Source organism: Stenella coeruleoalba (genome assembly GCF_951394435.1).
Source record: "Stenella coeruleoalba genome assembly, chromosome: 3".
Classification (NCBI taxonomy): domain Eukaryota; kingdom Metazoa; phylum Chordata; class Mammalia; order Artiodactyla; family Delphinidae; genus Stenella; species Stenella coeruleoalba.
The window spans coordinates 29,577,886-29,605,627 of record NC_137148.1 but is presented as its reverse complement, the minus strand read 5'-3'; the positions used below and the strand labels follow the sequence as shown (position 1 = coordinate 29,605,627).

General features: G+C 35.8%; 1 protein-coding gene across 3 annotated transcripts in view; it reads left to right on the top strand.

Moving 5' to 3' along the window:
* Positions 1-27,742, top strand: part of NADK2 (NAD kinase 2, mitochondrial) — a 46,164-nt gene that overhangs the window by 14,203 nt on the left and 4,219 nt on the right. For 2 of the 3 annotated variants that reach the window (XM_079918321.1, XM_079918322.1), the window contains exons 2-11: positions 1,368-1,456; positions 2,341-2,429; positions 3,510-3,591; positions 8,815-8,898; positions 10,692-10,828; positions 15,699-15,777; positions 20,161-20,256; positions 25,126-25,181; positions 25,311-25,364; positions 27,523-27,646. In XM_079918321.1, coding sequence (XP_079774447.1) covers positions 1,368-1,456; positions 2,341-2,429; positions 3,510-3,591; positions 8,815-8,898; positions 10,692-10,828; positions 15,699-15,777; positions 20,161-20,256; positions 25,126-25,181; positions 25,311-25,364; positions 27,523-27,646 — 890 coding nt within the window. Of the gene's footprint in view, positions 1-936; positions 1,457-2,340; positions 2,447-3,509; positions 3,592-8,814; positions 8,899-10,691; positions 10,829-15,698; positions 15,778-20,160; positions 20,257-25,125; positions 25,182-25,310; positions 25,365-27,522; positions 27,647-27,742 lie in introns of those variants that run through there. The other variant, XM_079918323.1, reaches the window with a different exon arrangement.

The following is a 27,742-nucleotide window of genomic DNA, read 5'->3' as shown; positions in this document are numbered from 1 at the left end:
GGACAGGGCTGGGTCCTGGGATATCTGTGGCCTCGGGGTCTTAAGGCAGCAGACCTGTGGGTTCACATCCTGGCAGTAAAAAGCTAGAAGGAGGATTCCAAAATGGTGCTTGCCGTCGCCAGCATTCTCGTGGTAGAACGAGCTTCCCAAAATGACTGTTACCAGTGTCTGTGTCCCCAGGGTGAGCTCTAGTTGCCTCTTGTCTCTTCAGGAGCCTCTCCAGGATCAGCAGATGGGTCTGGCCCAGGCTTTTTTCAAATTACTGCTTCTGCCCTGGGTCCTGGAGCGTGTGAGATTTTGTGTGTGCCCTTTAGGAGTGGAGTCTCTATTCCCCAAAGCCCCGGCTCTCCTGAAAGTAAGCCCTGCTGGCCTTCAAAGCCAAATGTTCTGGGGACTTGTCTTCCCAATGCAGAGCCACTGGGCTGAGGAGCCAGTGTGGGGCTCCGACCCCTTGCTCCTTGGGAGGAACCTCTGCAATTGTAAATTATTTCCCCCCATTTGTGGGTTGCCCACCCAGGGGTATGGGTATTGACTATACTGCATCTCCGAACCTCTTACCTGTCTTGTTGTGGTTCTCTTTTATATCTTCAGTTGTAGGTGATCTTTTCTGCTAGTCTTCTGGTTTTTTTCTTGAATAGTTCCTCTGTAAGTAAGTAGTTTTGTAAGTAATTTTGTTGTATGCTGAAAATAACATGCTTTTTAATTCTAGCATTCACTCTAGTGGACATATTTCCTACCTGATGATTAAATGGATGTTTCTGAACTTCTCTCTCAACATTTTACTTTACAGATTATTCAGAAGACATATACTTTAAAAGAATATTAATGATAAGATAGTGACATTATAAAATATTCTAAATGACTAGGAAAAATAATCCTTGAAGGCTATATGTCTTTATATCTAAAAGTTATCCATTCTCAAGCAGCTAACAAGCCCTTTGTTTAGATTGTGTAAATTCCAAATAGAGTTCATAAATCTGAATACAAGAGAGCTGAAAATCCAAGTAGAACAAAGGTCATCTAACTGCCTTCTAAAATATTAGTTCATCTTTGGTCTTCAGTAGCCATATGCAGTATGTTAAAAATCCATTTAGGAAAAAAAGCACTCAAGCTGTAAAACATGAGATTTTTGAGATCCCATTGACCACATGATTCAGGAAACTTACTGCTGTGTTTGGTATTAAAACCAAGTTATGATTTTCTGGAACCAGACTTTCTAATTAAGTTTATACTTGTAGGTTTCACATATAGTCATTAAAATGTATCTCCCCCCCCAAAAAAAACCCCATTCTGCTTTATATAGGGCTTTTTAAAGAAATATAATATATATTATGTAATAAGGCAAAACTTGTTTTATTTTGATATAGCTTGCATTGAAAGGCTCTAGCTACAGTGGACTGCTTGAACGACATCATATTCACACCCAAAATGTAGAGCACATTCTTGATAGTTTACGGTAAGTCTGTGGGATCAGGTCTTGAGTGGGACTTTCAATTTTTATTTTTACTAGCAGCTAATACTTAGATTTTTAGTAAAGATGGCCATTATAGAATCATTTTAAGAAAATTATATCATGGCTAATGGACCTGATATTATAGTGTTTTTAAGGAAATTTTTATTGTACTCTGAAAACTTCACAGATTTTCAGTTATTATTTGGTCTGCCCAAGAAGTGCCTTTTCTACAAAGAGTTAATTTTGTACACAGCAGGCTTCAACTGTAGTGCAGTGTTTTATTTCTTAAACAGAATAGTGGATTATGTAGGTGTTCATTATAATAGTCTTTGAATGTCTAAAAATTACAAGTACAGAAACTTCAGTTAATTAGGGGCTAAATGAGTCAGCAAATAAGTTTCTGTGTATGCAAGAGAATCAGTGTGAGAACACGCAAATTAGAAAGTATTTTAGTCACTTTCAGTGTCTGGCACTCAATATTCGTTGAATTTAAAATAACAGCTATTCACTTTTATAATTTAAAAAATTGTCTCTCGAGGTGTTAGTCTTCTGGGCCGTTTTGTATTCATGAATTTTAGCATCAGAAAGAGTAGAGAAAAGGAAATGCAATTCTAATTAATCAATATTGCTATTCGTCAAGGGCTTTAAGAGATGTTTTTAAAGCACATGGCGATTTGGGATAGTCAGTTTATACATATGCTTCCTATAGTTAATAGTTAATTGGTTGTTGTGGGTAAGTGAAAATGAAGCTGACCTTACAAAGCTAAACATAAATTTGTTTATAAAACAAACTTGTTTAAATCTCTCTTGTAGTAATCTGCCTCTCAAAAAACATACTCCTTTATGTTACTGGAAATTTTATACACACTTTACTTTTTTTATCTTAGGAATGAGGGGATTGAGGTTCGTCTCGTAAAGAGGAGAGAATATGATGAAGAAACTGTTCGATGGGCAGATGCTGTCATAGCTGCAGGAGGTAATAGTTTTGCAGAGGTAAAGGTGCTGGAATATGGAAATGCTCTTTAATAATCATATTGCCAAATACCCTGTGGTCTAGCTGTGATGAAGCTTTCAGAGTCCTACCATAAGACGAATTTTTGGATTTTTAGGATCAGTTTTTAAAAGACGTGCTTTATACAACATTTTACTTTTCTAGTGAACGATGTTACTCTAAGGTTCTGTGCATGTATTTCTGTGTGTATATTTAAAGTGTGTATTTAAGTATGATTCAAAGGATTATTTATAACTATTTTGGTTTAGTTATGCCAGTCTTTAAAAAAAAGTTGAGTTTAAGAGTTTAATGAGGGCTTCCCTGGTGGCGCAGTGGTTGAGAGTCCGCCTGCCGATGCAGGGGACACGGGTTTGTGCCCCAGTCCGGGAAGATCCCACATGCCGCGGAGCCTGCGCGTCTGGAGCCTGTGCGTCTGGAGCCTGTGCTCCGCAACGGGAGAGGCCACAACAGTGAGGGGCCCGCGTACCGCAAAAAAAAAAAAAAAAAAGAGTTTAATGAGATTAGATAAATTCCATCCCTCTTTGGCCCCAATATACTTACACTTACACTTGTTTTTTCCTGAGCTTTATTATTATGTTAGTGACTGTTCTCTATAAACCTTTACATGTTTTTTGGAGAGAAAAATCCAAATCTGGACACTTTTGTTGGATGTATTCTCATCAAAATGATTTATGAATTGGGACTGATGTTATGTGAGAGGGAAAGAGGATTGGTTAATAGAAGTGATAGAGTTAGAATAGCGGTTCCCAGCTGGAGGCTACTGCTGGCATCCAGTGGGTGGCCAGGGATACTGCTCGCCACCCTACAAAGTTCAGGACAGCCCTCACAACAAAGAATTATTTGGCCTGAAGTGTTCATCTTGCCACTGTTGAGAAATTCTGGATTAGAGTGGGAGAGATAATACAGAGGGATAGTGGGTAGAAAGGAGTAGACTGTGGCAGCCAACAGGATGGGGTGAGGGTGGGATTATTAAAAGAACTAGTGTTCAAAATGTTGTTAAAAACTAGTTTTGTAACAAGTCTGGTTATGTCTTATGTCCTTTAGGTGATGGCACAATGCTTTTGGCAGCAAGTAAAGTCTTGGACAGACTTAAACCAGTTATTGGAGTAAACACTGACCCAGAACGGTAAGGAAAAACTTTTTTGTGCTTTGCTTTGCATAGTACCTGTTTATGATAAATCTTAAATTTGGAAGCTCCTTATCCTATTGGTACAGGGTGTTTACTATGGTGCATGCTGTGTAAGTGGAAACATCACCGTTGCTGGCTATCGTGAATGTTAGAACCATGTTCCAAAATCATTTCAGTGATGAAATTTAGGCATGTAGAATTGACCTCTACCTTTAGTAGATTTCTCTTCTTTGTCGTTATTTTCAAGGACATAGCTCTCTTTTTTAGCTTAGGCATGAGAAATATATACACATTTCGCTGGCGTTGGTGGTAGAAAATTATGATATGGGATGGACAAGTTCTCACATTTGACTTCCCAGGTTGTTTGGGAGTAATATCTGTGGGAGGATAGACTTGAGCCCTTGACCCAGGTGAGTACTGGTGAATTTGGTGTTGCTGAAGATGGATGAGTTAATGATGTTCCATCTTCTACCCTTCCTTCTGGCTCTCATCTACATTCCTGAATATGCCTCCACTGATTTCCTGGGTGACTTCGTTGACTTAATAAATAGACCAAACCCTATTATCACTTTTTTTTCCTTTCCTTAGCTTCACTGACATTTATCCTCATTCTGTTCCAGCCACCCACAGCCATGATCATACTTGGACTTTGTCATCACCTAGAATTTCCCCACCCCTCAAATCACTCTGACCATAGCCGCCTACCTTAATAGCAGTCCTACTTCCTCAATTCTAGTAAATCTGTCCTTTGGCTTTCAGTGTGTTTATCCCCTCTATTTTTTTTCCTTAATTCTCCCTTACTTCATTCACTTTCCTGACAAATTTCTTAAATATTTTGTACCATTATCTTTCTGCTCAATCATGGATGAGTCTTTTCTACTCCACTCTGTACTGTCTCCAGAATAACTGATTAACATGTGTCGTTTTAACTTAGATGCTGGTGACTCCAGAATCTGTATATCCAACACTGATCTTGCTTCTACTCTTACCTTATAGTCTCTTCTCCCCACTGCAGCCACAGTGATCGTTTTATAAAAGTTTGATATATTCTGTGACGTCTGCTCAAAGTCTTACTGTGGTTCCCCATCTAACTCAGAATAAAATCTAATTTTTACTATGACTGGGGTGACCAACTCATCCTCATCCTGGTTTTCTTGGGACTTTCTCAGTTTAGCATCAGAAGTCCTATGTCCTGGGAAAATTGTCAGTCTCAGGCAAACTGGGACAGTTGGTCCCCTTCACTGTGACATTCAAGACTCTACATTATCTGGCGCCTGACTGTTCTGTGTCCTTATGTCCTATTATTTTCCCTTTCTTCATGCTATTCTAGCCATACTGGCCTCCACTTGCATGTATCCGGTGGCATTAAAAATGTAACATGTCTACAGATGAACTTATCTCCTTCCCCCCACCCATACTTGATCAATGAAATCATAATGGGTGCTGAAGCTGTGATGACCCATCCCTCACCACCTTCCCTCACTCCCTTTGTTGTATTGGTCTAGGGATTTAGTTCTAAGTTTTAGGGATCTTAACTTTGATTCCATCTCTTGCCCTCCTCACTGTATTTAAACATAGCTTTATAGTTTGTGGTTTAAATTACTGTAGTAACTTCCAGTCTTGCTCTTTTCAACCCATTCTTTATACTTTGCCTTAATGGTCTTTCTAAAGTACAAATTTGATTGTCTCCACTCCTTAATTAAAGTCTTTCAGGGTTTCCTTATGACCTTCAGGTTATATTGCAAATTCCGTAGCATAATATATATGATCTTTCACCATCTGTTGCCTATCTGCTTTTCTAGTTTCATCTACCCTCATTTACCTGTAGGCACTATACATTCTTCAGCTTAAAAAAAAGACTGATGCCTCTCTAGGAATATTCTAGGATCCTTCCTAAAGTCTGTTCTTTGGGGGTTTTTGTTTTTTGTTGTTTGATTTTTTTTTTTTTGCGCTATGCGGGCCTGTCACTGCCATGGCCTCTCCTGTTGCGGAGCACAGGCTCCAGATGCGCAGGCTCAGCGGCCATGGCTCACGGGCCCAGCCGCTCCGCGGCATGTGGGATCTTCCCAGACCGGGGCACAAACCCGTGTCCCCTGCATCGGCAGGCGGACTCTCAACCGCTGTGCCACCAGGGAAGCCCTGGGTTTTTTTTTTAATTGTATTTTTTTCGCAGTTTTATTGAGATATAATTGACATACAGCACTGTATAAGTTTAAGGTGTACAGCATAATGACTTGACTTACACGTGTTGTGAAATGATTACCACAGTAAGTTTAGTTAACATCTGTCAACTCATATAGCTGAAAAAAAAAAGGAGGGGAAAGTTTTTTTCCTTATGATAAGAACTCTTAGGATCTACTCTTTTTTCATAACTTTCAAATATACCGTACACCAGTGTTAACGATAGCCATCATGTGGTACATTACATCCCCAGTACTTATCTTATAGATGGAACTTTATACCTTTTGACCACATTCATTCAGTCCCCTCTCCCCTAACCTCTGAAGGTTGTTGTTAAGTGCAGTGTAATGTATGAGCATCCTAATGTCATGATTGAAGGCTCACATATGGGAGTTTTTGCTCTGGTGAGGAGCTTTGTTGATATCAAGAAAGAGTTTGAAAGAGTAAGTGAAAGAGTTCTCCAGATGTCCATGTGCTTTTCATGCCTTTGTTTGTGCTTTTGCCTAGAGTGCCCTTACGACACTTACTCAACTGTGTAGTTCTTTTTCATTCAAGACTGGTACCTCTCCTGGGCTCTGACTATGATTCCTTGTACAGAGAGCACTTATCTCTTCCTATTATTTTCTGCTTGATTGTCTCTTCCATTAGACTATAAATTCCTTGAGTATAGGACTTAATTTCGCTATTGCTAGCATTTTAATTGCCTTTAGTATTCGTGCACGTGTATTTTAGAACTTTGCAATGACATATTTTTACATCATTAAAGTAGGAGATTCTTTAGTGATCATATTTTATACAGTTTGTTGAAATATATTTTCCTTTAAAAGCTGGCTTAATACTCATTAGCCTGTGGGGATTTTGAAACTGGTAAGCAACAGGTGTTGCTTCTCTAATTTCTGCCTAAAATGATGTGTTCTAGAAGTCCTCTGGTTTTTCTTTTTGCCCCCAGGCAGAAATGTATTAAGCCCCTGGCTTGTTCCATAATTCAGGTTGCCTGAATTCTTTTTCTTAAGCACAGAGGTGTCTCACAATCCTTAAATAAGCCCAGAAGTTAATGTTCAACTTAAGTTTCTTCTTTTCTGTAGTAGTTGTCAAATGCAGCATAACAGATCATCCCAAAACTTAGAGGCTTAAAACGATAATAATCATTTATTATCTGTCATGGTTTCTGTGTGTCAGGAATCCAGGAAGAGCTTGGCCAGGTGGTTTTAACTTGGGATCTCTCATGACGTTATAGTCAGATGTCAGCTGGGGCTGCAGGCATCCGAAGGTTTGACTTGGGTTGGAGGATCTACTTCTAAGATGGCTCACTTGAGGACTCATCTAAATTAAATATACAATTTCGGTTTTCTCTTTTGTATTCTGTACTCACTCTACTGACCCCTGTACATAATTATGACATTTAAATGCTTAATGATCAAAATGGGATAGAGGGCATGTGATAGCCAACCTCCAAGATAGCCTCCTAGTATTTACACCTTTATGTGGTTCCCTTCCCACTTCTGTATCCAATCAGGGCCGGCGTGTGGGACCAATAGAATATAGAATAACAGTGTGTGAATTCCAAGGCTAGGTCATAAATGGTATTGCAACTTCTGTATTGGTCTCTTGGATTGCTCATTCTGGAGTAATTCGGCCACAGTGATGTGAGGATACCAGAGCCGCCCTGTGGGGAGGCTCACATGGAGAGAGACTTGAGGCCTCTTGCCAACAGCTAGCACCAGTGAGTGAGCCACAATGAAAGTGAATCCTCCAGGTCAGGTCTAGATTCTTCTCTCTAGAGTGTTTTAGACCTGCAGTTGACCTCCATAAGTATTCTATCAAATGTTGATTATCTTTTATAATCTTAGCACTGTAGAGAAGTATTGCAGTAAATATAAAAATTTTTAAAATTTAGTCCCCTGCCTAAGTTTCTTAACCACAGTGTTGACCCTCTCAGGTAAATTGATTAGTCACAACTTTGTAAAAGCCTTTTTCTCTGCTCTTCACGTTTATGTTAATTTACAGTTATTATTAAGGGTTTCTTTTGCCAGGCCTACTCTCAACCTTTCCTTCAAGATTGCAGCATCATATAGATGATGATTGAACTTTCTGGACACCTTTCCTCACGTTAGGTGCCGTATCCTCTCATCTTCCTGTGTCAACCTATAGGCAATCTTAACACTTTGTAATTTGCATTTAAAAAAAAAATTTGTCTTCCACATAAAGTTGTTAACTCCTTGAAGGAGCTCATCCATATATATATATATAAAATTTATTTATTTATCGTTTATTATTTATTTATTTATTTGTGGTACGTGGGCCTCTCACTGTTGTGGCCTCTCCCGTTGCGGAGCACAGGCTCCGGACGCGCAGGCTCAAAGGCCATGGCTCACTGGCCCAGCTGCTCCGTGGCATGTGGGATCTTCCCGGACTTGGGCACGAACCCGTGTCCCCTGCATTGGTAGGCGGATTCTCAACCACTGCACCACCAGGGAAGCCCCTTTATATATTTTTTGAATAAATGAAGGGTTACATTAGATTAAACTGTGAGTTCTCTTTTGGTTAAAAGAACATCTTAAACGACATTTAAAAGGGATTTATGGTTCAAAAAACTTTCACATAAATAGTTTGATTCCTCATAATAACCTTTTAGATTGGTGGTTTTATGGCCCTTTTAGAGATGAGGAAGCTGATGCTAAAGTGACTTGCCCAAAGTTATAGTTAAATAATTTAAAGGTAAGATGCAAACACCACTATACCATTATATAATTTTACAGGGAAATCAATCAGTGGCAAATTCGGTTTTATTTTTAGTTTTACTGTAATGTGGAAACTTAAGTTGTATTATGGCATTAAACCTGTATTTAAAGTACTATTTCTGTTTGGTCTTTTTTTTTGTTCTTGTTGAAAGTATAGACAATTTGTGGCAAAATGAATTATAGAAGTAGAAATTCAAAAAATTTCATATCTGATTTTTGTAGTTTAGTGATACCTTTTGAATTAAGTACTTTTTTTTCTTCTTCCCTTTACACCACGCAAATTCCTTTTAAAATAAAGGTCTGAGGGTCATTTATGTCTTCCTGTTCGATACACACATTCCTTCCCAGAAGCCTTACAGAAGTTCTACCGTGGTGAGTTCAGGTAGGAATTTCTTACTATTGCTCTATCATTATCTTATTAAAATATTATTATTATTATATAATTATATTATTAATGTGTGCCATTAAAAATGCTGTTAAACAGAACAAATTAGATAATATTTGGATTAGTCCATAGGTGTAACAGTAGCCATAAAAAATAATACATTAGCTGAGTCACAACCACATCTAACTTCCCTTCTTCCAGCCTGACTGGAGCTGTATGGAGAAACCCTGCCAAGTGCCACTTGGCCTATAATGTAATTGCAAGTAGAGGTTTTTCTCCTTCAGTGAGATAGAGGCCATGTCTCTACTTTAACCTCGTTACACGTTTTTAGCAGTTTGGTAGAAAGATGATTAAAACTGTTGGAGAAAAATTAAATGTTCAAATTCTCTGAGATTTTTTATTTTTTATCCTCATCTTCTCCCATCCAGAATGACTGAGGGTTAGATTTACTCTAACCATGCTGAGATTCCTGGTATCTCTGCCTTACATGTTAAGTATTTCTTAAGCAGTGGAGATGTTTTTTCATATTTCTTTCACTTAATTTGTTCAGTGGTCAGACTGCCCTGAAAAGAGAAGGGTGGAAGGAGGAGCTGAGTTGAGGTTGGCCGATTAATTAGAGCCAAGTTGGACTACTTTTCCCTGACTTAGCCTAGATTTTATTGAGAGAGAAAAAAGTTTTTGAGAAAACTTTTTTTCTCTAGGTATTTGTGAAATTGTATTAAATTTTCTTGACTTCTGGAATCATTTTTTTAAAATTTATTTATTTTATTTATCTTTGGCTGTGTTGGGTCTTCATTGCTGCGCGCGGGCTTTCTCTAGTTGCAGCGAGCAGGGGCTACTCTTCGTTGTGGTGCGCAGGCTTCTCATTGCGGTGGCTTCTCTTGTTGTGGAGCACCAGCTCTAGGCGTGCGGGCTTCAGTAGTTGTGGCACACAGGCTCAGTAGTTGTGACACGCGGGCTCTAGAGCGCAGGCTCAGTAGTTGAAGCGCACAGGCTTAGTTGCTCCGTGGCATGAGGAATATTCCTGGACCAGGGCTCGAATCCATGTCCCCTGTATTGGCAGGCGGATTCTTAACCACTGCACCACCAGGGAAGTCCCTGGAATCATTGTTTTTAGTAACGATTCCAGTTTCTAGTCATTTCAGAAATTTAGCACCTTCACAAATGACTAATATACTCCAAGCAGGAGTGTATTTTTGTATACTTACCTATTAGAATCTGTCCCACTGGCTTTTTCATATGTTAGTTTTTGATTTTGACATTAAACCTGATTCTTGTTTTCTTCACTTTTACCAAAAAGTCATTTAAGTTTTAGGTTTAATCTTAAGTGTTATAATATTTGTTATTGAACTCTTATTGTAAAAAACAGAAAAACAATATTACAGAATTTTAGGGAAGGGATTTTTATCTAATCTGACCACCTTAACATAATAGTGTTTTAATTTCAGAATGCTTTCTTTTTTATATATGTGTTATACAATGAGCAAAACACAACTATTAGCTAAGTATATAGGATATAATGAATACTTGATAAAGAGTTTGACTTTAATTCAAGTTTTTTGGGAAGTTTTATACAAGTACATTAGATATTGCCATTAGAAAAGAGAAATAAACATCTAAATCTGTCTTTGATCAGGAACCTGTGGGTTTTAGGTGTTTCTAGTATAATAAGTTCATGGAATAACTAGTTTTTTATTATGAATTTTTTAATTTTGAGAAATTATAATGTCTAATCCTTTGTTTAATTTATTCTATTTTAATATAATTTGCTTTTCCTTCACTCTTCTAAGATGGTTGTGGAGGCAGCGAATCAGGTTATACCTTGAAGGGACTGGCATCAACCCTGTTCCTGTGGACCTTCACGAACAGCAGCTAAGTTTGAATCAGCATAGTAGAGCCTTCAACATTGAGAGAGTTCATGATGAAAGTAGGTAGATTGGGAATTAAGTGTGTTTGGGGCAATATGTAATTTATAGTTCCTTTGATCTCTAATTTCTAGAAGTAATAATTTATAATTATTTGGGGATTTCAGTGCCACTGACAACACTTAAGGAAGTGCAATGAACTACTTGAGTTGTAAAATTTATTATGATTAGATTCTGAAATAACAAATATAGCATATTTCCATGTGAAATTTTTTTCTAGGGTGGATTTGAAAACTCATTGATTAGGGAAGGACTATAAAATGTCCAGGAGGATAGTTGATATTTAGGGAAAGATTCTTGGCCTTAATCTTTGAAATGTCAGAAAGGAAGAAGAAAATGGTAGAAAGAAAATGAACCAATCTTTGAAAGATTTCATAATAATTATACATTTATATACTTACATTTAATTATATTTACCATGGTTCTAGTTATTGATTAGAATCTTTCTGTTAGGAAATTTTCGCATCCCAGCTTTAAGATTTGCATTTCAAATACTTGTGTAAGATGCTAAGAGAATATTAGCATAAGGTGATATGCAGGTTTTTTGTTGTGTTAAGATGAATGCTCAGTTTTGAGCTAATTTGTGGATTATAATTTAGCAATATTTTCCCACTTTTTCCAGTAACTGTAAGACTTTTATGATGCAAGAAGATCCCAAGAGATATCCTAAATGTCTGTGGACTGTATAAAAGGATATTTTTTCCTCCTGCATTTCATTTCTTGGCTAAACTTATCAGCAAAAGCTGTCTTTACATATCTGCTTTCTGTCTTTGTTTCTGTCTTGTCATGGTATCTTGATGTTTACTTATGTTTATTTTTTTTCAGAGTTTTTCATGGTGATTTATAGCTTTATAGGTTAACATGTTCCTAAACTGAGTTAATGCCATGTTTTAAAGATGCTGCTTCTTCCCCGGGAAAAAAAAATCATTTGATTTTTAGAAAGTTTTTAAGTAATTATTTTTAAAAAATCTAGACATCTTTCAAGTAATTCATAAGCATATGATTTCTTATTATCATTTTTGAAAGATTGCAGTAAATATTAAATTTTTTTTTTAAGATATTAAAATCTTAGCTAGAAATTTTACTTTATACCTCACCAAAAGAAGTTATTGCTGTCTCCAAAAGATGTTCAGGATTTGGTTTTTTTCACCAACAGCATTATAGGAAAGATGTAGCTTGGTATTTAAAGATTCATTGCTCAGATTCCTATCTCAGATTCACTGTTTTTAGTTTATAAGCTAAATTAATGTATATGAAACAAAATTACACATAAACTTAGTAATATTCAGGATGTTCCTATCTCATTAGTGTTAGTTCTAGAAAAAGAACAGAAAATGTTTGAAATAAAAAATATATATATAAGAAAATTCCTAAAAACTTAGGCACCAGTTTTTGAATGTAAGGACCCACAAAGTACTTAATATAGTCAGTGGTAAGAGGTCCCACACCAAGGTATGTCAGAATACTAGGGATAAAGCAAACCTCTTGCAAGCTTCCAGAAAGGAAGTGATGGTGGTGTTGGTGGTGATTGTGGTTGGAACAGGTTTTTTGATATATAAAGAATCTGGAATCACAGTAGTTTCAGATTTTTCAATAATAACCCTGGAAATTACTTTACTTATATTAATTATTAATATTGTTATTAGCAATTATATAACATTTACAATGTCTAGGCACTATTTTAGTGGGCTTGTTAGAGGGTTTTTTTGGGGTTTCTTTTGATAAAAGAGCTTTATTTTCTGAGAAAAATTTAGAAGGATTTCAAGGATATCTCATATTTGCTATTTAAATTCTCTTCAAGTTGGCAGGGAACATTTTCTAGGAAGCTGCCATTTGGGATTTTTGAATATAGAAGTAGGTTTGAGATTATAAATATACCACCATGTTTGATCCCTGATCGCTTTCTAATTTAGAACAAAAGATTACAGAGAAAAACAATCCTAGTTTTTTTTTTTAAACTTCAGCTTGCAAAAGGGATGATTTAACTTTTAAGCAAATAAAATTTTCTATCTAGTGTTATCTATCATTAACTAGGTTATATTTGTATACAAGTTAATGAAGAAGAATTCATTTTTATTACCTTTATACCTTCAAGGGAAGGTAGGGTTGATTATTTTTTAAAAAACTTTTAATCACATAAACTAGTAACTTTCTTATTTGAAAGCCTGGTTGTATTAATTTGGATAAGTGAATTGATTTGATAAACAATCCCATAATCTCAGTGGCTTAACATACTGAAGGTTTATTTAGAGCTCAGCTCACTGTCCAAGGGGTGTTCAGGCAACCTCTGAACAATGGCTCCTACCATCTTCTAAGGCCTCTGAGTCTTCTGTAGCTTGTGGGGAGAAGACAACAGTGAGAGCATGGAGGATCCTTAGGGAAGTTTTAGGAGCCAGGCCTTTTCACTACTTTTGCTCATATTCTATTGGCCATTACTAGTCCCATAGGTATACCCAATGTGAGTAGACCTGGAAGCATAGTCTAACAGTCTGACAGTGTGAGGGAATTGCACAGGGTTGCAGTCTCTGTCACTAGTATAACAATTCTATACTTAAAAATACAAATTAATAATTAATTTTGTAATGCATTCTCTTGGATAGAAAATTGTTAATTGGTATTGAGTCCATCTTATTATGTCCTGCTGAAGCAAGTTGTAAATGAACAGTTCATGATTAGATAATGTTTGGTGGTCAATTAGCATGAAAGAAAATATAAGCAGAATTAAGATGATTAATGAGACTCGAAGCAATTTTACGTTTTCTCTTCCTTCTTTGATAAAAGATTTCAAGTGAAATTCAGCAAGCACACATAATAAAAGTGCAATACAGAAAGGAAAATTAGGATGAGGAAAAACGGATCTAGAGGTTAAAAAGTCAAGACCATATAAAATAAAAAGATATGGTTACAGTTTGATGGTGAGATTTCAGATTTATTAGTAATATTTAGTGAGTACTTACTGTTAGTTGAGCATTTGCAGAAAATCTGTGGGGAGATGTAAAACATTCCATTAGTGATTTACCCTATGCAAAGAAAAATAATTTAAACAATAAATTTTAACTTTTTACATTGGTAAAACTTGTCAGATGTGAAAATGTGAATATATCTAGTACCAAATTAAGAGTTTCAAGAGTTAGGTTTTGCAGTCTGAAGTACAATCAAATTCGATTAAACACAGCAAATTTTCTATATACCTTTTTGTGTCACATTCTTTCTACTATATTAATGAGATTTAGCTGATAATGTTAACCCATTACATAATTTAGTCAAATAAGTTTTAAAAGGTTCCTTGGTATTGTAACAACAGCTTATAATCGAAAGAATAGTTGGGCCACTTTAAGCAGTTATAATCCAAAAGATATGAGATACATGTAATTAATATTCAATAAACATAAATAGGCTACAAGTCAGAGGAGAATAATAGATTGGTGGTCGTGTTGGTGACAGTGGTGGAAAGTTTTATTAGTGTATTAAGTGTCTAATGTGTATTAGATATCTATACACATTACCCCGAAACATAGAATCTTAAAATGTAACAAATTACCCCAGAATTGAGCATCTTAAAACAAAATATTTATGATTTCACAGAGATTGTGAAGGTCAAGAATCCAAGAGTGGCTTAGCTTGCTAGTTTGAGTTTAGGGTCTCTCAGGAGGTGACGGTCAAGCTGTTGGCCGGGACAGCAGTATCTGAAGACAAGATTGTACTGGAAGATATGCGTCACAACTCATCACATGGCTGTTAGCTTCAGTTCCTCACTATGTTGGCTTCTCCATTGGACTGCTTATGAAATATCTTCCCCCAGAGCAAGTGATCTGAGAGAGAGAGTGACCAAGTAGAAGCCAGGGTGTCTTTTTTTAACCCAATCTCAGAAGTGACGTACCGTCACTTCTGCCATACGTTGGTCACATAGACTAATCCTGGTGTGATGTGAGAGGGAGAGTTGTACAAGAATGTGAATACCAGGAGGCAGGAATCACTGGAGACCATCTTAGAGGCTAGCTGCTGCCACAGCTGAGGTGGACTTTTAAGCTTTGACTAAGGAAAAAGATGTGGAGGAGACAGACAAGGGAACTTGTTCCATAGTGCTTGCCCACCAGGAGATACTTGGGTGCAATGAATCTGCTACTGGTGACATTGAGAGGAAGGGCCTGGCATTTCCATTTGGAGACTGGTAAAAGATAAAAAGTAAGAGAGACCGTTTGAAGGTGACAATCACAAGTTTGATCCAGAAAGCAGTGGGAATTCTTTGGAGGATTTTGCATGATGGAGTGATGTTTAAGTAATCATCAAGGAAGATCACTTAAGCTGTGCATACAACCTTATAGAGTAAAAAATAGATGACATTTTTTTAGGAGTCATAAGAAGAGATGTGGCTCTGTTCCTCCAGTGCTGCCATTGCTAAAAATCACTCCTGAGGTTTTCTACTTGAAAAAGTAATCTGAGTTTTAACATAACTGGTTTGGTTTCCTATATGAGCCATTCATGTAATTTGATGCTTAAATCCAGAATGGCTCTCCTTTGGAAGTACTTGATAGTCTCTACTTCTGAAGCTTCCAGAGTAAAACTAAGTCAAGTGCGACCACATGAATCTTATGCTATGGATAAATATATTTTATCGCTCTTGAAAAATTGTTTCAAGAAGACCTAAGGTTTATTTTGGAGAGACAGGGGCTTCATTGCTTCATAATGTTTAGATGATTTTGTGGGTCTGTATTATGAATACTTTAAATATGATTTAATTTATCTGTTAATAGTGATAAGGTGTAGACACTACAAAGACAAATATGAATATATTAATATTTTATAAATTTTATATGATAAAATTTCTAAAATTTAAGGAGCTGTCTTGGATTTTTCTTTCATTACCTTCAGGGTTTGAGGCTTCTGGACCCCAGCTCTTGCCAGTGAGAGCACTAAATGAAGTCTTCATTGGGGAGAGTCTGTCATCCAGGTACTTTTCAACCTGTGATCTTGAGTTTGAAATTTTAATATTTTAGTAATTTTTAAGCTATTTATTTCTACAACCTAAGATTTGTGAATGATTGATACTGTATAAGTAAGAGAAATGAATTATTTAATGAAATATTTCCAGACCTTTGTACATGTTAATACATGTTAAGAGGAAAGAAGGTGTTATTACTAAAAACGTTTGTGAAACCCTGGGTTAAACAAAGTTATTCAGATTTCTTTACTGCAGTATTTCTCAGAGCCTTTAATCTATCATATAGGTGCTTTATAAATGTTTAAGAGAATGATATATAGGTATATATTTGCAATTGATAAAAAACATTGATCTTATTGACAGTCCATATTAATATTGCCCTACTGACTGTCGTAATGTTTTTTAATGCTGATTTATTTGTTTGCTTGCTTTGGTCCAGGATGCAGGTAAGGAGAACGCATTTGGCTATCATGGCCCTTTAGATTTAAGCAAGAACAGTTCTTAGCCCCACCCCTGTTTTGTCATCTATGATTTTAACATTTTTGAATGGTCTAAGCCAATTGGTTTGTAGAATATTCCCTTTTTTGGATTTGTATGATTTTTTTTTCTTCTCTGCATGGTAAGATTCAGAATGAGCATTTTTGGCAAGTATACTACATAGATAATAGTGATCCTTCTTAGTGCAACATCATAAAGCAGGTGTATCGACAGCTTAAAATTTGTAACCATCATTACCAAAAATTAAGGTTAGTGAAGCTCTTTACTAGGAATATAAAAATATAGTATTTTATTACTGATAAGATCTATTTTGTGAGTGTTGAATATAATTTAGGCTTAAATTGTCAGTAGAATTTTTTTGTAAAAATTTTTTTGTGTGACACCAGTTACCAGTTATAAAGTGACTGCCATAATATAAAGTTAATTTAACTCTTGGTAGTATGTTAGAACTTTCCTTCTCATTTTTGTTGATGTAAGTGAATTAGGGGTGGAAGATAGAGATGAATCTATATCCTACTTTCCTGCTTCCAGAACCATGTGACCCTTTGAAGGTCACATAATTGATTCCCTAGTTTACTGAGAGTTTCATATATTCTGAAATTCTCTTTATTATAAGTCATATCCTTTTATAGGAAGTTTAATTATGATAAGAGAAATTTGTCTTAAAAAAGCCACATTTTAACCAATACCTTAACTGAGGTAGGTAGTACTGAAGAGAGCAAAGCCTTGATTCAACAGAATGATTTGAATGATCTTTTTGAGTTGTAATTATTTTATTAATATAATTTTAAACATATGCAATAAAATACATTGTGCACCCACTAGGGATATAAAGATGAGTAAGGTAAAGATAGTGGTATCTCACATAAAGGTAGTAAAATACATAATTTAAAAATTATTAAAAGTAAAATGTATTCTTCAAAGAAATCAAATAAAAATATATTACTTAAAGAACTTTAAAATATGGTAAAATGTGAAGATGTATTTAATATAGTAAGACTTATGCAGCAACAGAAAAACTTTGTATATAGCATATCAAGTTTGAAACAACATGGAAATGAGTAATGGATACATTTGTGTCATAAGAGAGAAGGAAGAGAATGTAACTCTAATTAGTGATATAATCTAGTCATTATTGGTAAAGAGGCAGAAGAGAACAACTTCAAAATGAGATTGGAGGAGGTCTGCATTAAAATAAATAGATGACAAAGGTAAAGAGGTTTTGTGAGTTTATGCTTAATTCTAGGGAAGCCATTTAATGGCTTACATTATTCTGTTTGTATATTTTAAAGGTCATAACTTCTGAGAGCTTCTACTAGTGTTGCTTTATGATTTGTACTTACTAAAAAATAACTTATAAAAGGAGGAAAATTGGGGTCAATTGATAGATTTTTTGGAAATTCAGTGAAGTCCCATTAGGAGGTTTTAGACTGAATGCTTTCATTTTTTGTGGTGGTCGTGATTTGGTTGGTTTACCCCTGATGTCTGATGCTTGTTCTTTTTGTGATCTTAGATGCCTCACCTGATATCTTTACTAAGATAAGGGCAGCAATGGGTTGGCTTCTGATGCTACTGAAAAAGATTTAACTACTGGAAATGTTAGAACTTATTTTTAAAGATTCTATGACATAGACCCTTAGGCAGAAAGGAAATGAACACTTATTGGATGCCTGCTACATGTCAGGCACTGTGCATGTTGTGTAAGTTGTCACATGTATGCTCATAGCAGCTCTGTGAGAAAAGTAGTTGTATTGATCAGTGAAAAATTGAGCTTTGGAGAATTCAAATAACTTGCCCAAGGTCATATATTTAGTTAATTAGCATCAGAACCATCATGTAAACCCAGAATTTCTGATTCCAGATCCTGTATTGAGTTGTCATGAAAACTTGTGAAGTACTGCCAATTTTTGGACTGCCCCTGCCTGTCCACGCCTTCCTACTGGCAGTGCTATCTAAAGGTCATCTTGTATTATTTCTTACATAGCATCTTGTTTACTGCTTAAAGCAGAAAACAGCACTCTAAATAGTTGGTAATTATTATTTACTTTAAAATTTCTGACCTACCTACTAGAATATAAACGTCAAGAAGATCGTGTCTATTATGTTTGCCATTAAATCCCCAGTACCAACACAGTGCTTATTAAAACATAATAGGCACTTAATAATGTTTATGGAGTGAATAAATATTGAGTCCTGCCAAATGTTTTCATTATCTCCATTTTATAGGGAAGTCTGTGGCTCAGAGAAGTGAAATAAATTGCCCCAAATCACACAATTAATAAATAACAGAGCCAGGGTAAGCCTGTGCTCTTCTTCAGTGTATACAATAGAACTGTGGTCTTCCTGAAAACTGAAGTGCTTTGCTTGGAAAATACGAAGTGCAGCAATATTATTCCTGCCTCATTTATAATGTTCTTAGACTTAAGAACATTTTAAAAGCCCAATTTTTTTTCTTTTCTCCTATTTGTTCTAACCTAGAATGTCTTATTCTTGGGCTGTAGCAGTGGACAATTTAAGAAGAAGTATACCCACTCTAAAGGGACTGTGAGTTTTATTGCTGCCTTAAAAAAATAATCTCCCTGAAGCCAAAATTCTCTGAGTTGACTAATCTTGATAAACCTGCATGTGGGAATGACACTAAATTTGTTCCTTGTTTTGGGCTCAACGTCTCTCACCTGACTATACTTTCCTTTCTCTTCACCTCTGCTTCTCCTCTATCCTCACTTACCTATAATATTTGGCTCTATGTGATTCTGGCATAATAGCAGCCATTCCTATGGATTCAGATGGCTTGTCTGTGTATAATAGGCTCCTAATGTACCTAAAATTCCTAATTTTCTAGGAAGATATAACAAAGCTATGAAATAGATTAAATGTGAATATTAGGCTTGCTATCTTTTATTTTTGTAGAGAATGCTGACTTTAGAGAAAAAATGACATGGAGTTATATCATGTAAAATGTTCACAAACCAAGAACTTGGTAGGAGAAATGAAAGGGTTAGAATAAGAGATAAATTATCCATTGAATGTTAGTATTTGCAGGCATGTCTAATAATTGTCATTATTTTGAAAAGCTGTATTTTGTTAAGGGTTTATTTTAACTTTTTTATTTGCTGGAGAAAAGTAACCCATTGTTGACCAGTGACATCATTATTTTAAGATATAGTTCACAAAATAAGCTTTTACGTGTTTCAAAAGCTCTTTGAATAGTTGCAAATCATTTATACATTCATGCAGTTAAAGAATAGTGTCATTATTGCTGGTGGGAGAAGACTCAGTTGATTCCGTATTTATTAAATACACTAAGAAATATAAATCTTTTAAAAAATTACAGTTCTTGTTCCCTAGTTTCGTCCAGTGATCCAGGACTGGTTGAGATTTTTCTTTAGAACTTCATTATCTCTGCTAGCCTACTATCAATTCAAAAGGCACATTAGTATGTAACTTAAGAAACAAGAGTTTAGCAGAAACTATTGGTAACTTGAAGGATTAGATGCAGACTTAGATGTAACAAGGACTAGCTACCAAGAATGAAACTCTCCTAGGAATGGTATTTTCTTTTTGAATTCTGAAATAAGGTTCTGTATGTTTCCATAAAAGCAGTAGCAGCAATGCCAGGTAAAAATTTACAAGAAGCTCCTGTTTGAAATGTTAAAGTATTGATAGAAAGGAGGCACATATAGATCAGAGAGGGATGCAGAAATGCAGATATTTTAAAATTTTTTTCACTTAATTAGTATTGAAATTAGCATCATGATGTGTGTGCCAACTAAGTCAGGTATGTCTGAGTCAAGCTGGCCTACTTAGATTTCATCAGCGCTGAAAGACTATGCTTATCTTATTTACCATGAGACATAAGTTCAGCCAATCCACTTTTATATTCTCAATTCACAGGGCTTCCTACTACGAGATTTCAGTTGATGATGGTCCATGGGAAAAACAGAAGAGTTCAGGGCTCAATTTGTGTACTGGAACAGGATCAAAGGCCTGGTGAGTAACTTGAGATGTTGCTTATCAACTTTTGTGAAATACTTTAAGTAATGTAATTTAGTTGCTATCTCATATTGGTGTATCTAAGGCCTCTAATATGCAAGAGGTAGCTAGCCTGGTGTTATTATATCGGTTGGCTCAGTTTAGCTACACTCATTGATTGGGTCCAGGAGTCCGGCTTTGACTTCTTAGATTATAGCGCAGCCTGGATCTGGTCATTCTTTAGCTTCCCATACTAGGTTTGTAAAGAGAAAAAAGAAAATGAGAAATGTTTTGAGGGATTATATATTTTTAAAAATGAACATTTCAAGTAATAGTAAAGAAATGAAAACAAAGTACAGTACCAAAAAATATGCTGGAGGTTTGTGCATTCAAGGCCTAACTGGAGATAACCTGGGACATCCTGCAACTTGTCTACCCTGTGACCTCTCTCTGGGAAGTCTCTTCTACTTCTTAGTACACACATGCACATGCCTCCCAGACCTTTATCTGTAGCTGTCTTCTCTCTTGAGTATAAACTCATATTGTAAACCTACTTACTACATAGGATTTCAATAGCATTTCAAATTCAACACATTTAAAACTGAATTTATTGTCTTCAGTTGTTCTCCCCGTGTTCCCTGTCTTGCTTAATAGTATCACCCTTAACCTTGACATCATATTCTCAGGAAAACACATTATTCCTTAAAACCTTGCTCTTATCTTTGAGTCTCCCTTTTCTCCCCTATCAGTCTCTAAATCCTGTCAGATATAATTCAGAAGCTCTAGCCCCCTTTTTCAGTTTCTATTGCTATTTCTTTGGTATAGGGCCCCATCTTTTCAGTGAATATTCTTTGTGTCTCACCCTTTATTCTTCAGGCTGTCATTCACACTACTACCACAGAGTAATATTTCTAAAATATAGGTATATCTCCCTATTTCCTTCTGTGCTTTAAAACTTTCATTGACTCCTATGTTCACATTGCTCAGACTGTCATATAAGGCCCTTTAAGTATGACCTCCTTGCCAGCCTACTCCTGCCTGACCCTAACCCATCACACTGGACACACTGCAAGCTACTTGCAATTCTTAGCACAAGCCACGTTCTCTCTGGGCTTTTTGTTTTTGCTCAATGCACCTTCTTCCTGCATTGAATGCCTGAACACTCTCCCCTTTCCATCCACTGGCTGAAAATTCCAATCTTCAAATGTCATTTTCTGTAGGAAACCTTTACTTAAGACCTAGTTCCTTTCATAAGCCTAATTAATCGATCCCTTTTTTGCCTTTACCCAGCACTTTTTCCTCATCACACTGTTATAGCACTTAGCACATTATTAATTTCTGATAAGCTCATACCCAGTTAGTTTGAGCAACTTGAGGCACATGGGATGGTGACTAGTGTTTTTTTTTTCCCTGCTTAATTTTTTGTGTGCATAGCACAGTACTTAATACAAAGTCACTTAAATACTTTTTGAATAAATGACTACATGCTCACAAATATAGCTAAAACAGTGCTTATCAAACTGACTTTAAGTTTGGATGCTTTAAAATTGAGTTTTATTTCCCCTACCACACACTTTATAGTTGAGTCCTGTGTTGATGTTGCATTTAAATAAGTATGGCTGAGACTAGAATTTCAGTCTTCTCTGTGTTGCTTATTAAAGTCTGCTTTGTCTCCCATGCTCTAGTGTAGAACCAACTCTGTCTCTCTAACTATATCCTGTCCCTGCCACCTTGGTTAACTCAGTCCCTTTTCTTCTCTATTCAGCCCTATGTAGCTTACTTGCTTCTAACATGTTCTACTCTCCTCCCTGTCATAACTGATAACATTTCTTTTGTTACGATTGCATTTCCCATGTATCTTTTGATCCTTTTTCTCTTCAGAAAGTAGGGGGAGAAAAGAGAAGCCTAGGGGCCAGAGGGACTGAGGGAAAGTTATATGTTCTATATGTTAATTTCAACTTACTGCAGTACCATCTTTGAGCACTTTCTTTGTCCCAAGTAAGTATATTGTCTTATTTAAATTCTCAAAAATACTCTGGAATTAAGTGATTTTATTTTCATTAATAGAGTTTAAAAAGTCTCAGAAGTTGGCTGACTTGCCCAAAGCCATGTGGCTAATAAATGGTGGAGGCAGGATTTAAATTCTGGACTTAACTATAAGGTGTAGACCTCATGAGCCACAGAAGGAGGAAAAGCATGGACGGTTCCCTGTGGGAGGTTGTGAGACATGCTTAGAAGTGTTGCCCATGATAGCCACACTTGTTCCTTTAGCTAGAGCTTAGTTACATGCTATGTGGCAAGAGGGGGTGGGAAATATAGCCTAATCATGTGTCAGGGGTCGGGGGGGAAGAGAGTTCAGGGATTAGCTATCCCATCTTTGCATTTCCAAAAATTCTTGCACAAGACATAGGATGTAATGGTTATGTTGCATAGCAAGTGTCTCTGCATTGTTGCATTCTCATCTCGGTCCTCTTCCCAGTGTGGGATGTGATCTCTAGCACACACTAGGAGAAGTTCCACAGAGCGGGATTATTTATGTTTCCATGAGTTCTTAAGACTGTTGCCAGTCCTCCTCCATACATTCTGCCCTAGCAGACTTAATTAAGGGTGAGGAGCTGTTCTTAAGAGAAAGTTTTACTAGCTGATGAAGATATGAGACTCTTTGTCTTTCGATTTGGTTGTCTTTAGAAGTTATGTCCAGTTTCAAATCAGAACTCTTAGAATGGTGAAGGTTGTAGATCGAAGGAAAAAGTTGTGTGCTAGCTAACTCCTGCTTTGGCATATAGTTTGTCTTTGATATAGAATGTAAACCACTCCTAAAGGTAGAGTGAATTGGCTGAGATTTAGATTACAACCACAGGAAATTAGTGTTAATTTAACCCCAATTCAGAGAACTTAGTTTGTGTTGATTTGTGGTATCTCTAATAAGTCATAGTTCTAGGAATGTTAGAGCATGTCTTACAAGACTTCCGTTCTCTTAAACTAAGTCGTAACTACAATAAGGAGATATAAGTCATTAATATCCTTTGCTCTAAACATATTTTAATTCAGTGGCACCCTAATAAATAGCTTATTTTTATGTGACTTTTAATTTAAAGTATAATTCCAAAACAGTATCTTTCAGTAATGGGTATATTCAGAGGAATTAGAGTATAACTCATACATATTCCTTGCATTCGACATTTTCATTCAGTGTTGAGTTCTTGCTGTGAGCCAGGTAGTGCCTAAAGTGCCTTATGTCTTGTAGTGTGTGACAGTAATGCGAATGAGATAGGTTTTGTGAACCTCATAGTAAACAATAAGAAAGTCAGAACACTCGAAGTATTTTGCTTTATACCACATAGTGAGTATGAGCAAAGGTACAGAGGCGAGAATGAGCCTGGGGTGTTTGGAATGTGAAATTGGAGGACAGATAATGGTGAAAAATAGGAAAGGCAAGGGCCAGATTTTAGATTTTTTTAGGAATTGTGTGACTATGCAACATTGTGCCTGTTCGTGTGGATTATCTACTGAGAAGAGTGAGAAGAGTTAGAGGCAGAATTCCAAATTACCTGGAAGAGTTTGTTTTCTAAAAACCTTTCCTTAACCATCTTTTTAGACCCCAGCACAGAGCTTCTTTTAAAAGTTATTGAGGGACTTGCCTGGTGGCACAGTGGTTAAGAATCTGCCTGCCAGTGCAGGGGACACGGGTTCGAGCCCTAGTCCAGGAAGATCCCACATGACGCAGAACAACTAAGCCTGTGCGCCACAACTACTGAGCCTGTGTGCCACAACTACTGAAGCCCGTGCATGTAGAGCCCGTGCTTCTCAACAAAGACAAGCCACCCCAATGAGAAGCCTGTGCACCGCAGTGAAGAGTAGCCCAGCTTGCCGCAACTAGAGAAAGCCCACGCGCAGCAATGAAGACCCAATGCAGCCAAAAATAAATAAATAAATTAATTAATTTAAAAAAAAGTTATTCATGTTTGTGTTAATGTTTGTTCCTAAGTGGTTAAGCAAGGCATTTGCTAGTAAAAGATTTCTCATCTTCAGAAACTATTTTATAATTTGAAGAAATACACATTTTAAAATATGTTCGATAATAGAGTATACAACAAAAAGTTAGTCTCTTTCACTTCATATCTCTAGTACTAATCTCCAGATATAACCACTCTGTACATGCATATATTTTTTTAATATAAGTAAAACAGGTAAGTTTTATATATATATATGCACACATACATACCATATAATGCTTTTGGTTTTTTAACTTAACATATTGTTATCTTTCCATTATCAGTGCATATAGTTGTATTTTAGCCTTTTTAATATCTACATAGTATTCTACTGAGTGGCTATAATATAATTTATTTACCCAGCTTCCTATGGTTTTGCTATTATGTGCTTCCCAGTTGTTTTGCTATTATAAATAATGCTTCAGTAAATATCCTTGTATTTGTCTTTGTGTATTATATGTACAAATATATTTTAGGATAAACTACTAGGTTGAAGAATATGTTCATTTTAAATCTTAATAGAGCAGAATTGCCCTCCAGTTGTAATCTCTATAATTCCATTAGTATATGAGAACACTTCTTTTCTCATACCCATGTCAATACATTGTCAGTTTTTAATCTTTAAAATCTGAGAAAAATCTTGTTTTAATATGTATTTCCTCAAGTATGAGTAAGATTGAACATTTTTTTCATATAGACCCATGAACTATTTGCCCATATACTTTGCCCACTTTTTAAAACTGTATAAGGTGGCTGTTGTCTTTTGGTCATTTTTTTTTTTTCCTGATAATTTCTAAGAGTTTTCTGTACATTAAGTAGATTATTCCTTTTTCATTTTTCGTATGTTTTTAGAACTAAAATAAGAAAAGATGTATATGGTGTTTGTTTCTAGGTCATTCAATATTAACAGGGTTGCACCTCAGGCTGTGGAAGATGTTCTAAATATTGGTGAGTACCAAATAGCTCTTATATGTTATATTATAATATGCTAAATATATTTTATTGTATGTTAGCTGTATTGTACATTATAAACTATTTTATTTAATCAAGATATTTCCCCTTTTCCTTTTTCAATAGCAAAACGACAAGGAAATTTAAGTCTTCCATTGAACAGAGAATTTGTAGAGAAAGGTCAGTGACCAATGATCATAACTACTAACACTTTCAGTTAAGTTCTGTACATATTTTGAGGCTGTTATTGTGAAGTGTACTTGTCTAATTAAGCAAAGCGTAGTGCTTTTTTGACTCAAATATGCTCTTAATATAATACCCCTTAAAATATATTTTAAACAATAAAAAGTTTAAAGCTGGAATTTTATATTATGATTTTTGTCAACCATGGAAATATAACCTCTGTGTCAAAACAGTGTGACTGCAAACATGTCCTGGGGGATAGGAAAATGTAGAAAAATACACATCTGGAAATTAGGAAATGCACACCTAAACTCAATGTGCCATTAATATCCTCTAAATGAGAAGGAATTCACTGAACTCTGATTGCTTACCTTCACATTCACTAAAATGTTCTCTTTAACCTTCTCCTATATGTCCCTGCCCAGTTATTTCAGGGTTCCTTTAAGAGAACCAGCACAGTTGGAGGAAGGATACTGATCAGCGAATTTGAAGACTAGGTTCCAATCCCAGACCAGCCAGTCACTCACTGTGAAACGATGGGCAAGACTGTTTCTTTGCTCCTCTGCTTCCTCAGCTGTGGAATGAGAGAGTGGACGTAGATTGCTGGGGCATAGGAATTTTTCAAATTTATTTGTTAAATTTTATTTTTTTAAAATATTTACATTCGTAAACTGAAAACCACATTCATTTGATTTGCATATGAAATTTTAACACACTAAAGTCTACTCATCTGCTAGGATCATTTTCAAAAGTATGGACCTCAAACTAAAGCTAAATCGTGCTGTCTCTGTTTAATTGAAGAGTATCCTAAGATTTCAAGGTAAATTATTTTTAGAAAAACAACAAAAAATCCAAACTTGTTTATAGTTGCATCTATTTACCTATGCTGCAACTGTCATCCATAAATATTTGAGTTTGAGAGTTATCAGAACAGACATGTTCTTACTGGTCACTCTTAAAATGATTTAGCAATACCTGATAGAGTATATTAACAGTGTGAGTTCATTTTGTTTATATATTTTGGATTCTCGTAAGACTTTCTTTGTTGGGTAGATAGTTTGTCTTTAAAATATAGTTTGTAAACAGGACTAAATCTCTGCGGTTACTTTCAACTCTCTAAAATGGACTGTTTTCTCCCTCTCTCAATTTGAGACCTAAAAGATAATTTTAATCATGGCTTTGAGCTAGAATTAGTGTTAAATCTGCATCAAAGAAATGAAAATTAGGCATTTATAGTAATTGATTCTTCATTATATAATTTAACTTAAAGCATAACGTGTATAAAACAACTGAAATTTATATCAGGTATACAAATTAAGGGTATATATAAAATACAGTGATTGATTTTTCTTTTAATAAACATACTGCTTTACTGAATGAATATTATTCCTTTGAAGATTTGACTATCTTCAGAAGCAATAGTGAATGACAATGGTGCAGTAACTGTTACAGACACTTCATTTAATTCAAATGAAATTTTGGTATATAAGGTAGATTATCTAATAGTCTTGCAATGTCTTTTAATGTGGTGCTCAACTAAATGTTCTTTCAAGCCCAGTTTCTTTGTACAGTTGTTTTTAACCAGTTTGTGCTCTGCATGCCAACTCTTGTGTGCCTCTTGGTTAGAGAGAAAGCAGATCCGAAAGCCTTCTAGAAATATCTTGAGTAATAGCAGTTTCATTAGAGAAAGCTTATTGCCTGCCATTGTTTGAGACTGAATTTTATATCAAGACTATTAACTTATACTTATGAACTCTCTGGCGTGGTATTTTGTAAAGGAACTTATTAGCAAGAGATTATGGCAATTTAAGGTCCATTTTCGAGTGCCTCAAGCTAGTTTCTCTTTTTTTTGTTTGATTACTAGCTTTATAGGTACCCCCCGACCCCAGCCAAATGTACCTATTTCTGCTATATTGTGGGTGATGTAGGCTTCTGTGGGCTAATCTTGGAACATACTCCTCATTTATAAGCGTTTTTTTGTTGGTTTCTTTTTTTAATGGAATGTGTTGTGAGTTCCAAGAAACTTGCTGCCAACCAGACCTTTGGAATAGAACTGTGCTTGTAAATTGGGGATGGCATCCATTTTCATTTTGCACTTCTCAGAAGTGACTGTCTTTCATCGAATGTGCTAATATTTGTTTTTTTTTCTTTATAGTAACAAATGAATATAATGAATCGCTGCTCTACAGTCCAGAAGAACCAAAAATACTTTTCAGTATTCGAGAACCAATAGCAAACAGAGTTTTTTCAAGCAGTCGTCAGCGTTGTTTCACCTCCAAGTAAGCTTCCTAAGTTGTCTTGTGGCTGTTTTCCTCCCTTGTAATTATAAAGCACAGTTGGCTTTAAAAGTGTTCAATTTCATTAAATTCACTCCT